At 40.0% G+C, this 14,664-nt stretch overlaps 1 protein-coding gene across 1 annotated transcript in view; it reads left to right on the top strand.

Moving 5' to 3' along the window:
- The window catches only part of LOC307027216 (protein-lysine 6-oxidase-like), a 9,002-nt gene extending 775 nt beyond the window's left edge, over positions 1–8,227 (top strand). Inside the window, exons 1-7 of the mRNA XM_079695423.1 lie at positions 1–527; positions 1,173–1,281; positions 3,334–3,471; positions 4,012–4,168; positions 4,249–4,344; positions 7,695–7,810; positions 7,937–8,227. The exon at positions 1–527 is cut by the window's left edge and continues 775 nt beyond it. Coding sequence (XP_079551549.1) covers positions 1–527; positions 1,173–1,281; positions 3,334–3,471; positions 4,012–4,168; positions 4,249–4,344; positions 7,695–7,810; positions 7,937–7,943 — 1,150 coding nt within the window. The 3' untranslated portion in view covers positions 7,944–8,227. The remainder of the gene's footprint in view (positions 528–1,172; positions 1,282–3,333; positions 3,472–4,011; positions 4,169–4,248; positions 4,345–7,694; positions 7,811–7,936) is intronic.
- Positions 8,228–14,664: the final 6,437 nt, after the last annotated feature.

Below are 14,664 nucleotides of genomic sequence, written 5' to 3'. Positions count from 1 at the left end.
CCAGCCCCAAACGCGCCTCGGGTCCACCAGAGAGGCTCCGGGACACCGTGCGCAACAGGCGGTGTCCAACAGCAGCGCCGCAGCTTTCACCTCCATCCAGGAGTTTTCCGGCAGTGGAGTCCCAAGAGGAGGCCGAAGCACACCTGAAAGTAATCCACACCATACTACAACTTCTCCGGTGAGATCCCCGGACTTTACGCACAGGACCCGTTCAGAATCACCCGAGGACGCATCGCAAAACTCTGTTGGAGACGCTCAAAGTGCCCAAAGAGCACACTCGCTGACCAGAAACACTCCAGAGTCCAGTGTCCCCCCCACAGCTCTGTCCGGTAACGCAGTGGAGATTCCCTTCCCGAGGCAGAGGCCGGAAACAACCAGGACTCCGAGTGTTGGGGACGCTCGGGATCCGCACAGTATCCATCACAGGAACTCCGTTTTCTATGATGTTTACCCGGCAGATCGCAGGAACAGAATCACTGCGCGCCCTCCACCAGGACCGGGGTATGGCACCAGGTTCTTCCACAACGGTGAGGCGAACAGGAGACTCTTTAACCAAAGTAACACGTTTTAGAACAACATCATTCTTGATTTATAAGACTATGAAATAAAAAAAGTTCTGGTTAGGGTTATGAATTGAAACGCTTACTCGTGTTTACTAAGAATTTGAAACCCATACTATGAAAAAAAAGAACCAACAAGCGAGGATGACCCAAAAAAATCTAATTCATTTTAATGAGAGTGAGAGTTGGTCTTCTACTAATGACATCATTATTATCTGCAGTATGAGAGCCTCGGAGCCAAATGGAAGTTAATGGCTGTTTAATCGACTGGAAGTGAGCCATTAGTGCAGGATTTGGCCAGCAGTGGTGCAGAAGATAATGAAGTTATGAGAGTATTAAGTACCCAAAGTTCTCCATTTAATAAACTGTCAAACTCTGCTGTTAATAGTATATGAAATTAAATTAGGTACAAAGGTAAATACTTGTTTTCCATTGATATTTGTTTAGTAAATAAGAAGTTAAACTTCAAAATGTTTATGAATTGTAACGCTTCCTCCCCTTTTCCAGAAGAATTAACTAGTTTGAAGACCTTACTTTTTGGAAGTATTAATGGAAAGTAAATGCATTTCTGGTTGAGTCAGTTTACATTAATTTCATTTATTTTTCCTGCAGGCCTCCCAGACCTGGTTCCTGACCCGTACTACATCCAGGCTGCCTCTTACATCCAGAGGGTTCAGATGTACGCACTGCGCTGTGCTGCTGAAGAAAACTGTCTCTCCAGGTACATTCTTTTATTTGTTAGAAACCACAACACCTTAAAGAGGCCCTATTTTGCTTGTTGGGGTTTCCTTTTTTCTCTAGATCAGGGGTGTCAAACTCATACACAGTGGGCCAAAATAAAAAAATGGGTACTAGTCGAGGTCCGGACTGGTTCAATGTTTATTGCAGAACTTATTGAAATGAACGTATTGCACATACTAAACCTGGAACTAACAAAGCTTCAATTATTGCCTATAAAAACAACATGAAACATTAAATAATCAGTTGCATTCATTTCTTATGGCTCTATCTGCAGCTTTTCCAGAGTCATTTCTTATGATTACATTTTTCCACAGGCCAACAACAGCTTCAACAAAACTATTTCCCTCAAAGAGAAACCAAGCATGCCCTGTTGTCGTGAGAGAGAAAGTGCAGAAGGAAACATCCATTAAACTCAGTGTGCTGCTCTGTGATGCTAGCTCAGATACTTGGCATCTCATCTTGGGTGCAAGGTCATCAATGTTTGGGCTCAGGCTCTGAGCTGAGGAGACCCTCAGGATGGAGTGAAGGTGTGCGTGCCAGATCTAAAAGGAATTACAAATTATCCTGCGGGCCGAAATTAAATCCACCAAGGGCCTGATTTGGCCCCCGGGCCTTGAGTTTGACACATGTGCTGTAGTGTGTTCTAGAGGTTTGTGTGCATGTAAATGGTCTGCAAGAGGTGCTGCAGCACAGGCAGTGTGAGAACAATAAAGAGCTTTTTTAACATTAAAGCACAGAGACAAGTCACAGTAGAGACACTGCATACTGATATGAACCTGAATATCCCTTTGAAGTGTCAGTCAAGGCAAGATCAATTGAATGAGTGAACTAGTGGAGAAAAGGGTACATTAAGTCAGTCTTAATTCACTTTTTTAATGATTTTTGACTAACAATTTTTATGCACAAGCTCTCTACTGTGTAATGAGAGGTTTTAAACACAAGCATCAATACTTTGAAATAAAGAAATAGGATCTTTTAGTTCCTGTGAGGTTGCCACATTGGGAACCTCACAGGAGGTGAGGTCTGGCCTCGCTCCCATCTGGACTCTTTAGCAGAGCGGCTGAGATCCTCTGATCTGAGCCGCTGAGATCCTCTGATCTGAGCGGCTCTTTCCAAATAAAAAGAATCTGTGAAGTGAACGGCAGAGGATTCCTGAGGTGACTCAAAACCTCAAGGTGATGGAGCGTTATGTAAACTCAGGAGACGGAGGGTGATGTGCAGTGTGAGGGTGATGTGAAGCTGCCAGTGGACACACGTACGTTCAAATCCATTCATGTTTTCATGCCAATATCAAATCCAGCGCAATATATTTTACAACAACCATTTTATTAGATCTCAGGATGTTTTTTAAACTACTTCCTTAATTGTTGTTGCATCGCTGCTAATCTTACCTTAAAGATATCCAGTGTTGCAGAGTTGAACATGTACTTAATTTACATTTTGCAGTCGCTTGAGGGGGGTCCAAAAACATTCATATTTGCATAGGGATTCAAGTTGCTCAATTCCTTTTCCGCCTTTATTTCTGTAGTAAGAAAATTGAAACTACACTGTAAAATGTTTGGCTGTAAAATTACAGTAAATTACTGACTACTAGTTGCATGGATTTCATAACAATTTACTGTAAATATTTCACAGTAATTGACTGTAAATATTTCACAGTAATTTACTGTATATATTTTACAGTAAATTAGAATAAAAGTACAACTAAATACTGTGACTTTACAGTTGCCATGCCCATGGAATTACTATGATATAGCAGTACAGAGCTGTGGTATTATGGTACCTTGCTGTATTCATAAATTACAGTAATTACCTGTATTTTCAAACTTTTACTGAAACTACAAATTAATTTGGGCGGGAAAAGGAAATAATCTTTTTTTTTTAACCATTGTTTCTAATTCAAGATTCAAGGCTGTTATTGTCATTGGTACCAAGCTACAGTCCTTGAAACAAAGCTTTTAAATGAGCTTCCCCAACCCTGAAGATCTCACAAACCTCTTTGTAATCTTGGTTCCTCCTCTTCTCTCCTCAGGTCTGCGTCTCAGCCCAGTGTCAGAGACCTGGACTACAGGGTTCTGCTGCGGTTCCCTCAGCGAGTGAAGAACCAGGGAACCGCAGACTTCCTCCCTGTGAAGCCTCAGCACGAGTGGGAGTGGCACAGCTGCCACCAGTGAGTTCATACCAAACCAGTCTGTGCCTGGACTCTTCCTTGAAACACATTCTACGTATTACTTTGACTTATTGTTTGGAAAGTACTGAATGTCCTCTTCCAATATCAGAGTCCACATGATAACAAAGGTATCCCAACTGTAGCTGTGAACATGACAGGATGTGTGATTACATAGAAGAGCATCAGGACTGTTTGAGGCATATGATAGCTATGTGATTAACATGATGATTCAGCCTCTATGGAGAGAGACATATGACAAGCATGATCATTTCTGACGTGGAGCTAATCTGAAGTAAACATTGAATACTGCTTTCTATTCCTCCATCTTGTGACTGTGGAACTCCCTCTCTTGGATATCAGCATGTGAAGGACACTGTTCAGGAACTAGTTGATGCTCTGTATGTGATGACTACTTCCATTCTGGAGAGGATCACAGATGCATGGATCCTAAGTTTGAAGCTCAAGCCGGTGACGAGTGATATTTTAACACTTATAGTTAAAGATATCCCCCCCCCCCCCCCCCCCCCCCCCTGTGTGCAGACATTACCACAGCATGGAGGCGTTCAGTGACTACGACCTGCTGGACGCCTCCTCGGGTCAGAAGGTGGCTGAGGGACATAAAGCCAGTTTCTGTCTGGAGGACACTTCCTGTGATCAGGGGGTGAGGCGGCGTTTCGCCTGCACGGCTCACACTCAGGTCAGTCCATCATTTATTTATTCTTCTAAACATCTAGACATTATTTTATTCATTCATCAGCTACATCTGGTTCTCCTCAGGGTCTCAGTCCAGGCTGCTACGACACGTATCACGCCAACATCGACTGCCAGTGGATCGACATCACCGACGTTCCACCGGGAAACTACATCCTGAGGGTGGGAGAACATTAACCATTTATTATAATATAGAGAGGTGGGAAGTAGTGGAGTGAAAATACTAGGTTAGTGTACTGAAGTACATGTTTCTGGTACCAGTACTTTACTCCACTACTTATTTTTCTGAAAACGTTCTAATTCTTACATTTTGAACCCAAATACCTGTACTTTCTACTTCTTACATGTTGAACACAAATACCTGTACTTTCTACTTCTTACATGTTGAACACAAATACCTGTACTTTCTACTTCTTACATGTTGAACACAAATACCTGTACTTTCTACTTCTTACATGTTGAACTCAAATACCTGTACTTTCTACTTCTTACAAGTTGAACTCAAATACCTGTACTTTCTACTTCTTACATGTTGAACTCAAATACCTGTACTTTCTACTTCTTACATGTTGAACACAAATACCTGTACTTTCTACTTCTTACATGTTGAACTCAAATACCTGTACTTTCTACTTCTTACATGTTGAACTCAAATACCTGTACTTTCTACTTCTTACATGTTGAACACAAATACCTGTACTTTCTACTTCTCACATGTTGAACACAAATACCTGTACTTTCTACTTCTTACAAGTTGAACTCAAATACCTGTACTTTCTACTTCTTACATTTTGAACCCAAATACCTGTACTTTCTACTTCTTACATGTTGAACACAAATACCTGTACTTTCTACTTCTTACATGTTGAACACAAATACCTGTACTTTCTACTTCTTACATGTTGAACTCAAATACCTGTACTTTCTACTTCTTACATGTTGAACTCAAATACCTGTACTTTCTACTTCTTACATGTTGAACTCAAATACCTGTACTTTCTACTTCTTACATTTTGAACCCAAATACCTGTACTTTCTACTTCTCACATGTTGAACACAAATACCTGTACTTTCTACTTCTCACATGTTGAACACAAATACCTGTACTTTCTACTTCTTACAAGTTGAACTCAAATACCTGTACTTTCTACTTCTTACATTTTGAACCCAAATACCTGTACTTTCTACTTCTTACATGTTGAACACAAATACCTGTACTTTCTACTTCTTACATGTTGAACCCAAATACCTGTACTTTCTACTTCTTACATGTTGAACACAAATACCTGTACTTTCTACTTCTTACATTTTGAACCCAAATACCTGTACTTTCTACTTCTTACAAGTTGAACTCAAATACCTGTACTTTCTACTTCTTACAAGTTGAACTCAAATACCTGTACTTTCTACTTCTTACATTTTGAACCCAAATACCTGTACTTTCTACTTCTTACATGTTGAACACAAATACCTGTACTTTCTACTTCTCACATGTTGAACACAAATACCTGTACTTTCTACTTCTTACATGTTGAACACAAATACCTGTACTTTCTACTTCTTACATTTTGAACCCAAATACCTGTACTTTCTACTTCTTACATGTTGAACACAAATACCTGTACTTTCTACTTCTCACATGTTGAACACAAATACCTGTACTTTCTACTTCTTACATGTTGAACACAAATACCTGTACTTTCTACTTCTTACATGTTGAACACAAATACCTGTACTTTCTACTTCTCACATTTTCCAAACAGGCTGGTTCCTTTAGTCTGAATGTGTGTTTGGTGGCGTGATCATTATTATTTAGAGTCATTGCGTGCCTATTGATTTGAACACGATCCGTGTATCCATAATTTCCTGGTCTTCTCTAAAGAAGAGGGACCAATGTAAACGTTGTCATGTTGCCGTTGGTCACCATGGAAACATTCATTAGCTAACAATTACATTATTGTTCTATTAATATAAAGGGAGGTCAGGTACTCTTTAAAACAGCTGCTAGTTATGGGTACTTTTTACTGAAGTACATTTCAAAGCCTCTTTACTTTGACTTGAGTAAAGAAGTTTAGTCAGTACTTCTACTTTCACCAGAGTATTTTTAAACACGAGTATCTGTACTTCTACTTGAGTAAAGGATGTGTGTACTTTTGCCGTCTCTGATAATATATATATATATATGTCATTGCAATCATCATGAATGATTAACTTCACAGCATGTTTTCATATCACTGCAATCAAAGGAAATATTTAGCTGCTTCTCAGGCAGACATGTGAAGTCATTTCGTCTCAAGCAAGTGTCAAGTAATTCTTCCTTATCAAGTCTGGTAAAAAGTCAAATTGAGTCCTTTCACACACGCAAAAATGTTGTTCAATTCCTTTCTGTGCATGCAGAAGTGCTGGATAATATTTGCTTCATGTCGGGAAACAGCTTTGCATCCCATCAAGTGTAACCTTAGTGAATCTTTAGTTGAAAGAAAGACGGTGACTTTCCTGGATTTTAAAATGTGTGAAATTTCACAAAAATGTAACTTGACTTGATGAGAAGATAAGGAATATATTTTCCACTGGAAGTAAATGTTTGTTCCCACTGTCGCTTCCATATAAGGGAAGTGCGTGGGAGGTAAATGTTAATTTTGCGCATGTTTGGCTTTGTCATCAAGGGAAGTCAAACCCAAAATCAGGTCACCTTTGTCAGCTCTGAAGAGCTCCTGGGAAAACGTTGTTGCCTCAGAAAGTCAAAGCTCTTGTCATATGTTTTTCTAAGGTGGCAGAGAGAGTTGCAAACGTGTTAAAAAACACTTCCAGTTGGAGAAACTCGCTGCAGTTTAAAAAAACGTGTGCACAAACATCTTCACCAAACTGGAGCAAACATGTCTTAGCTAGCATTACGTGTGTGTGCGTCCCTTTTTAGTGTCCCCCTGGTTTCCGTTGTGTTTTGAGCTTCTTGCAGCGTTTCGTTTTTGCAGCGCTGCACATGTTCCCTCAAGTTGGTGAAGATGTTCGTTCATGTTTCTTGACACAATTCTGCTTATATAATAACACAGTTTCCGAAATTGCAGCACATTTCTCCAGATTGAAATGTTTTGGACCGTTTGCACCTGCCGGCCACCGTAGCTATCCCCATGTTTAATTAAGCATTCGATAGGAGGTCGATGTATTTAAGTCTTTCGTCTCTGCAAAGTCATTTCAGCCATTTCTCAATTCAAGGCAACTCAAAAGTCTTGATCAGTCAATTAGTGAAGAAAAGGGTAAATCTCTTAATTCACTTTTTGTGATTTTTTACTGATTTCTTTTTATGCAGATGTAAAAAACATCTGAAGTGAGTGGCAGAGGATTCCTAAGTCATTTCAGCCATTTCTCAATTCAAGGCAACTCAAAAGTCTTTGATGTCAAAGTCGTGTTTTGAGTCATTTCTCTTTTGTCAAGTACATTCTCCAAGTCGTTAATAAACAGTGACTCGAGTCGACTTGTTCCTCAGTGATCAGACTCCCCCCTCTCTCTCTCAGGTGACGGTGAACCCCTCTCAGGCGGTGCAGGAATCTGACTTCTCCAACAACGAGGTCCTCTGTGACATCCGATACACAGGAGGCTACGTTCAGGCCAGGAACTGCAGGATCACCGTGTGAGTCTCGGATTCCAATCAATCAATCAATCAATCAATCAATCAATCAATCCATTCCACCCCTGAGATTTAAATAAAAGATGAATAGGAAGAGCTCATCCCTGATTCATATTCTCTGTCCCACAGAAGCTGACCTGACTGAAGACTACAACTGAATAATGAATACCTTTTATTGTTGCTTTTAATGTGCCGTTATTTGTTGTTTACCTTTAAAACGTTTTTTGTATTTATGTCTTTATCTTATATTGTAGAGTCGGCTCGATTTTAAATTATGTTATTTGTAAGAAATTAGTGTTTTTTATAGCAATGAAAGACTGTTGTTTGTGTGCAGACAACTTGAGGAAAGCTGAGTGAATACTCTCAGCCACAATGTGCGACTGGATCGGTTGTTTTAAAATAAACTTTTCTACCCTGACATTAACGAGCATTTTGTAATTTAGACAAGAAAGATCTTCTCTGTAATGGAGTGTAGGAATAATCTTTCATTACTTTATTTTGTATTTGTGTCAGACCAAACTCTGTTCAATGTTTATTTATATAGAGAGGCGAAGTCCCTCCCTTTCCGGGGGAGCTCCATGGGACCTTATTTCGGAAAAAGTATGTATTGAAGTCAATGGAGAGAGAAAGATTATCTTTCGATCCCGTTTGAATTGTGCCACGAATTACACATATGATGTTTGTCAATTTAAAAGATAATTTTGCAACTCAAAAAAATAAAAATGTGTTGTAAAATTGTGAAGTAACACTTTTTTGCTGTGAAACCGCTCAATGAACTACATCTCCCGTCTCGCACCACACACCCAGACGGCCGTCACGTTGGCACATTTCACTTCTTTCTTTCAGAATGAGGCGGAAAGTATTAAAAGAGGTGAAAATCACTCCAAGTCTGGGCATGTTGAGAGCTGTACACACACACAAGGGGAGTTAGTCGGGTCCGTAAGAGCCAGCATGCGGGACCGGGGTTCTGGGATTTGTAGTCTTTCTAGTTGCGTATTTTTCATAGTCTTATATTTCAACAGTTTTAAGACAAACTGTGACTTTTTTGACATGGAAATTATTTTTTAAGATTGACAAACATCATATGTGTAATTCGTGGCACAATTCAGACGGGATCGAAAGATAATCTTTCTCTCTCCATTGACTTCAATACATACTTTTTCCGAAATAAGGTCCCATGGACCGGAAGTAGATGGGCGGGACTTCGCCTCTCTAAAGCCCAATATCACAAATTTTGCATTTGTCTCAGTGGACTTCACAGTTTGTACAGAATATCAGTATGACAATACGACACCCTCTGTCCTTAGACCCTCACATCGTACAAGGAAACGCTTCCAAAGAAAACCCACAGTTTAAAGGGGAACATGGGAGAAACCTCAGGGAGAGCAACAGAGGAGGGATCCCTCTCCCAGGACGGAAAGACGTGCAATAGATGCCGTGTGTAAATCTAAGAGATAATACATTTTACAGCGTAGACCAAATGTTTGGAAATGCATGTGTCTATAATAAGAAGATGAATCCACGAGGATGTCAACAATCCTGTGGGAGCCATCAGGGATTAAAAGACACAACCTATTTACAAACTTCTTTTAAATCTTGCATATCTAAAGCATGTTAAAAAGGGACACAAATAATCTTTTCACGTAAAAGAAACAATTGAATTTGTAGATTATCTCTGATTGGTTTGACTCTCCCATATAGTTATCCAACAAATACCCATAATGTGCTTTTTAGTTATTTAAAAAACAATAATATCTCACTAAACCACAGGTTGCAAATACATTTGAAGCTAGGAGCAATAGTTTGTTAAACCCTGATAAAAATGTGCCTTATTAAACCAAGAAGCATGCGTTTTGAAGCTTGATTTATTTAGCGGTTTTCTTTTGTATAACTTTGTTATTTTATTCTTTAGTGAAAGGATACTTGCTTGTTTTAAAGGTGCTCTGAATTTAAATTCTATTTTATAATGAAGTGTACTTAGGGTTAAACGAAGATACCATTGAAGACTGAACCCTTATTCATAGAAAAATATAAATAGCCAGTGCTGATGGGATCATTTAAACAAATATTTAACAACATGAAGTCATTCCTCAGACCATTTATCATTAACACGAGCTGAGGACCATTAGTGTTGGATTTCTGACATGCTTTAGGAATAACACACCTCAGAGAAATACCTGACATGAGTCCACTTTTAAAACAGGAGAACACGCGGCTTCTCACCTCAGCTGTGTTGTTGAGTGTTTGTCATGTCGTGTTACCGATGAGGGATTGAGGAAACATTTATTAACTCCATGTTCCAGAGATCTGTTTGCACTTTGTCACCAAATGTATTATTATACTCTGTCTGAAGGGGATGTGGAAATTATTAAAGACTCACGTAAATCATGTCTTTGGATCGTTGTTTGTCAGCAGTGCTATTTGCAATCCAGCACACACACACACACACACACACACACACACACACACACACACACACACACACACACACACACACACACACACACACACACACACACACACACACACACACACACACACACACACACACACACACACACACTGTATTCAACAACGCTAATGATTCTCCGTGCCATATTAAGCTTTATTTATTTTAAAAAGATGCAGTTTTGGTTTCCTGACCAGACCTGGCGCCAGAACAAATCTACAGAGAGGGCATATGATTTTCATGGGAGGGCCAGAACCGTCATGTGCCGCGGCACAATACAGATCGTATCAAACAGCATGGCCAACAGCATTGCGTAAAGACGCAAACCTATTGCAAATAAATACACAAATAAATACACAAATAAATACACAAATAAAGGGCAACATAGAAACTACGTTTGAAACATTGCGTGCGTGGCGGCACAAACACAGGTAACTCATGAGCAAGGCACACATTTGAAATAAAAACATAACAGCAGCAGCTTAGCTTGGGCCTTAAACTTGGGCAACCGTTGACCGGAGCAGCAAACATAATAATACAGAGCGACACCACATTATGCAGTGCGTACTAGCGTAACTCAGCCGAGGTCAAGCTATAACATTAAGGCGTGATGCTGCAACGGCAGGTGCAGGGTCGCCAGCAGCTCCATCGGCTGCAGTTCTTTCATCACGATTTATTTTTAATAAATCCTTAGACCTACTCGTGGTTTTAAGCCAATTTATGATGTCCATTTTGTAATTTATAACAGAAATGGGAGTCTACAGAACGCATAATAAAAAACAAATCCAGAATAGAGAGGCGAAGTCCCGCCCATCTACTTCCGGTCCATGGGACCTTATTTCGAAAAAATTATGTATTGAAGTCAATGGAGAGAGAAAGATTATCTTTCGATCCCGTTTGAATTGTGCAATGAATTACACATATGATGTTTATCAATCTTAAAAAATCATTTCCATGTCAAAAAAGTCACAGTTTGTCGTAAAACTGTTGAAATATAAGACTATGAACAATACGCAACTAGAAAGACTACACAAAGTGATGTCACAATTGTTTTCCTCCACTAAGAGATAGCTAAGATCAGCGCCATACAGTATAGATAGAATCTATCTATATGGCGCTGGCTAAGATAAGATAACTTTAACAAGATGCCTGTGTGCTTAGTACCAGATTGTTATCATACCAGCAATGGGTCTTGCTTGTTCTTTCGCTTCCCGTCTGATGAAAGGACCAGGAGTGGCTGGATCAAGTTAGCTACCTAGCTAGTAGCTAGCACGTTAGTTAGCATTACAGCCTTGTCCTTTTTATTAGCCTTAATATGAAGTAACATTAAGTAACCCAAAATGTTAAACAGTAAGAGTAGTAGTCATATTTCGTGAACCCTTTGAAGAGTACTGTCACCGGTGTGATCATTCTATAATACACAATTTAGGCCCGGGGGAGAAATGCTAACGCTAGCATCGGCAATCGCAGATCTTTTCTACTTCATGCTATCTGCACAAATGGTTCACATTAAACATTAAAAAGACCAGGCAGTTCAGAGAGAATCAAAGGAAGGCAGGCAGCTTTGCATGACATTCTTCTGGACATGTTGATAGTGAGGGTCAATCGTTTTGTAGACAAGACAGTACTGACGGCCATCTTGGTGACGTGTGTTGTTCTGCGAGACCAGAGATGTAGTTCATTGAGCGTTTCACACAAACAAAAGTGTTACTTCACAGTTTTACGACAAATTTCTTTTTTTTTACTTGCAAAATTATCTTTTAAATTGACAAACATCAAATGTGTAATTCGTGGCACAATTCAAACGGGATCGAAAGATAATCTTTCTCTCTCCATTGACTTCAATACATAACTTTTTCGAAATAAGCTCCCATGGAGGTCCACCGGAAGGGGAGGGACTCCGCCTCTCTATAGGCGGCAGAGTGTGACGCTGTGATTAGTCTAAATGTGGACGAATCACAAATCACAAAAGACACATTAATTTATTTGACGTAGCCTACGATTTTTTTTGTATTACTATCTGACATCACATACATCGTAGCATTAAAGTTCACAGTTTATTTATAATACAATTATTTATTATTTGTTATTATTATAAATGCAAACAAACGTGTTTATTGGGGGAGGGCAGGAATGTAAAATGGGCGGGCCTGGCCCTCTCTGGCCCTCCCACGGCGCCGGGTCTGCTCCAGACGTCTCGTCATCCCACTTCCTCTGGGTCTTGCAAACAAACCCATTTTGAGCTTTTCCTTTCTTACAAAAACTTGCAAACAATGTGCAAATATCTTTAGACTGCGACAAAGAACCACATGTTTTTTATCTGTAATCTTTTAATGATAAATATAGACATAATAAACTGTATGTATTCTATTTGTTTGCTTTAGACTAACAACAATGTGGGCATCAATGGAAGCCTTTTTCCGGCTGAAGGTGACAAATCTCAGAAACTTTCGTACAAAGTCTCGATGGAAGTTGATATTTTCAGGATGTTTATAAAATAATGATGTGAGCAGGTGTGGGCTGAGGTCATTCAGAGTGTTTTCTGCAGCATCTGTTTCTGAACCACTTCCACAGTCTGTCTTACATTAACATCAGGGCCACCCAACTCCTCTGCTCCCTCTGTAATGAAAAATAAGTAATCACACTACTTAAAGGCACACCATCGGGGTCTCTTAATTCAAACTACATTGTTTTGTGTGGCTTTTTGCAGTCTGTTTCTCACTTTTAGGATTCCTGAATTATTCATTGTGTTTACCAGAAGCCAATTTATCTGCAGAGGTCTCTTCCTCTCCAAAATGAATATACTAAGTGATCAAATCGAGTGTTGACGTCTAAAATCATCTCCACTTTTTACATGTCAAAAGTAGTGGATTGAGTCACTGTACTTGGTGATCTTCTGCGATGTGCGTGGTTGCAAAACAAGGCAAAGTATCAAACAAGAACAAAATCTCAGTGCATGTACAGGCTGCAGATTTCCTCATCACCCTGAGCTTAAAACCTGTTTACTACCCTTAGATCTCCCCAAACGTGGCCCCTCTGTGCAGCCTCTCCATCTTTGGACAGAGAGTGGCGAGGCTGTGTGTGTGTGTGTGTGTGTGTGTGTGTGTGTGTGTGTGTGTGTGTGTGTGTGTGTGTGTGTGTGTGTGCGTGCGTGCGTGTGTGCGTGTGTGCGTGTGTGTGTGTGTGTGTGTGTGTGTGTGTGTGTGTGTGTGTGTGTGTGTGTGTGTGTGTGTGTTTGCTCAGGGCAGGCTGATGGACAGTGAGTCTGCAGGGCGTGAAGCTGGAGATCTCGAGGAGGAGAGAAATTCCACAGATCTGCAGACTGACTGCAAACTTCCGGCCTCAGCAACCTCTTCCTCACGCCCGAGGTGTGTGTGAGGGGCATGTGTGTGTGAGGGAGGTGTGTGCAGAGGTGGGAAGTCGTACAAATACTTTGTTACTGTACTTAAATATATTATTCTGGTATCAGTAATTTACTCCACTACTTTTTTTCTGACAACTTTTTACTTTCTACTTTTTACATTTTGAAAAAAGGTGTGTTACTTTAGTTTTAATCTGCGTTTCATTACATCCATTAGAGCACTTTTCCGAATGCTCAAAGCGCTTTACATTACAGATTACACATATCAGAACAGTGAATACAGCAAATTAGGGGGAAGTGTCTTGCCCAAGGACAAAAAGTGATGGCTACTTTTTACTTAAGTACATTTCGAAGGCCATACTTCTTTACTTTTACTTGAGTGAAGAAGTTTAGTCAGTACTTCTACTTTTACCAGAGTATTTTGAAACACGAGTATCTGTACTTCTACTTGAGTAAAGGATGTGTTTAGTTTTGCCATCTCTGGGCGTGTGTGAGGGAGGTGTTTGTGAGGGACATGTGTGTGTGAGGGAGGTGTGTGTGAGGGACATGTGTGTGTGAGGCTGTCTGACTGTCTGAGCCTCCGGTCAACACGAGTCAGAGCCAAGAGGCGAGACCACAGCGACACACTCTGCAGAAACTGACAATACAAGCCTGACCCCAGAGACCTCCATGGTTCTGATGAGCAGGGTCGAAAATGTAACATTGGATTTAAGTTGTTCATGCTCTTCATGGATTAATAACTGAATGAACCTAGCAGGCAAAAGCACAGGGGCCCAAAGTATCAGGAACCCTTGGCTGTTAACTACAAAATGACTACAAAGAGGACACGTACCAACAAGGAAGAGACTCAAAATGACTACAGATGGAAGTACAATTACTTTAAAAAGGTAAAATATGGCTTAAAAGTTACTTGAAAATTATGAAAAAGTGACAAATCAACTATTAAAACACGCAGAAGGAATACAAAAAGACACACAATTATTACAATGAGACTAGCATTTACTACAACCAGACTTTAATGAGATGATCAAAAAGAGACAATGTTGA

The sequence above is a fragment of the Notothenia rossii genome (genome assembly GCF_949606895.1).
Source record: "Notothenia rossii genome assembly, contig: scaffold_556, whole genome shotgun sequence".
In the NCBI taxonomy this organism is placed as follows: domain Eukaryota; kingdom Metazoa; phylum Chordata; class Actinopteri; order Perciformes; family Nototheniidae; genus Notothenia; species Notothenia rossii.
Note: the sequence above shows the minus strand (reverse complement) of the source record. Positions and strands in the feature narration are given on the sequence as shown.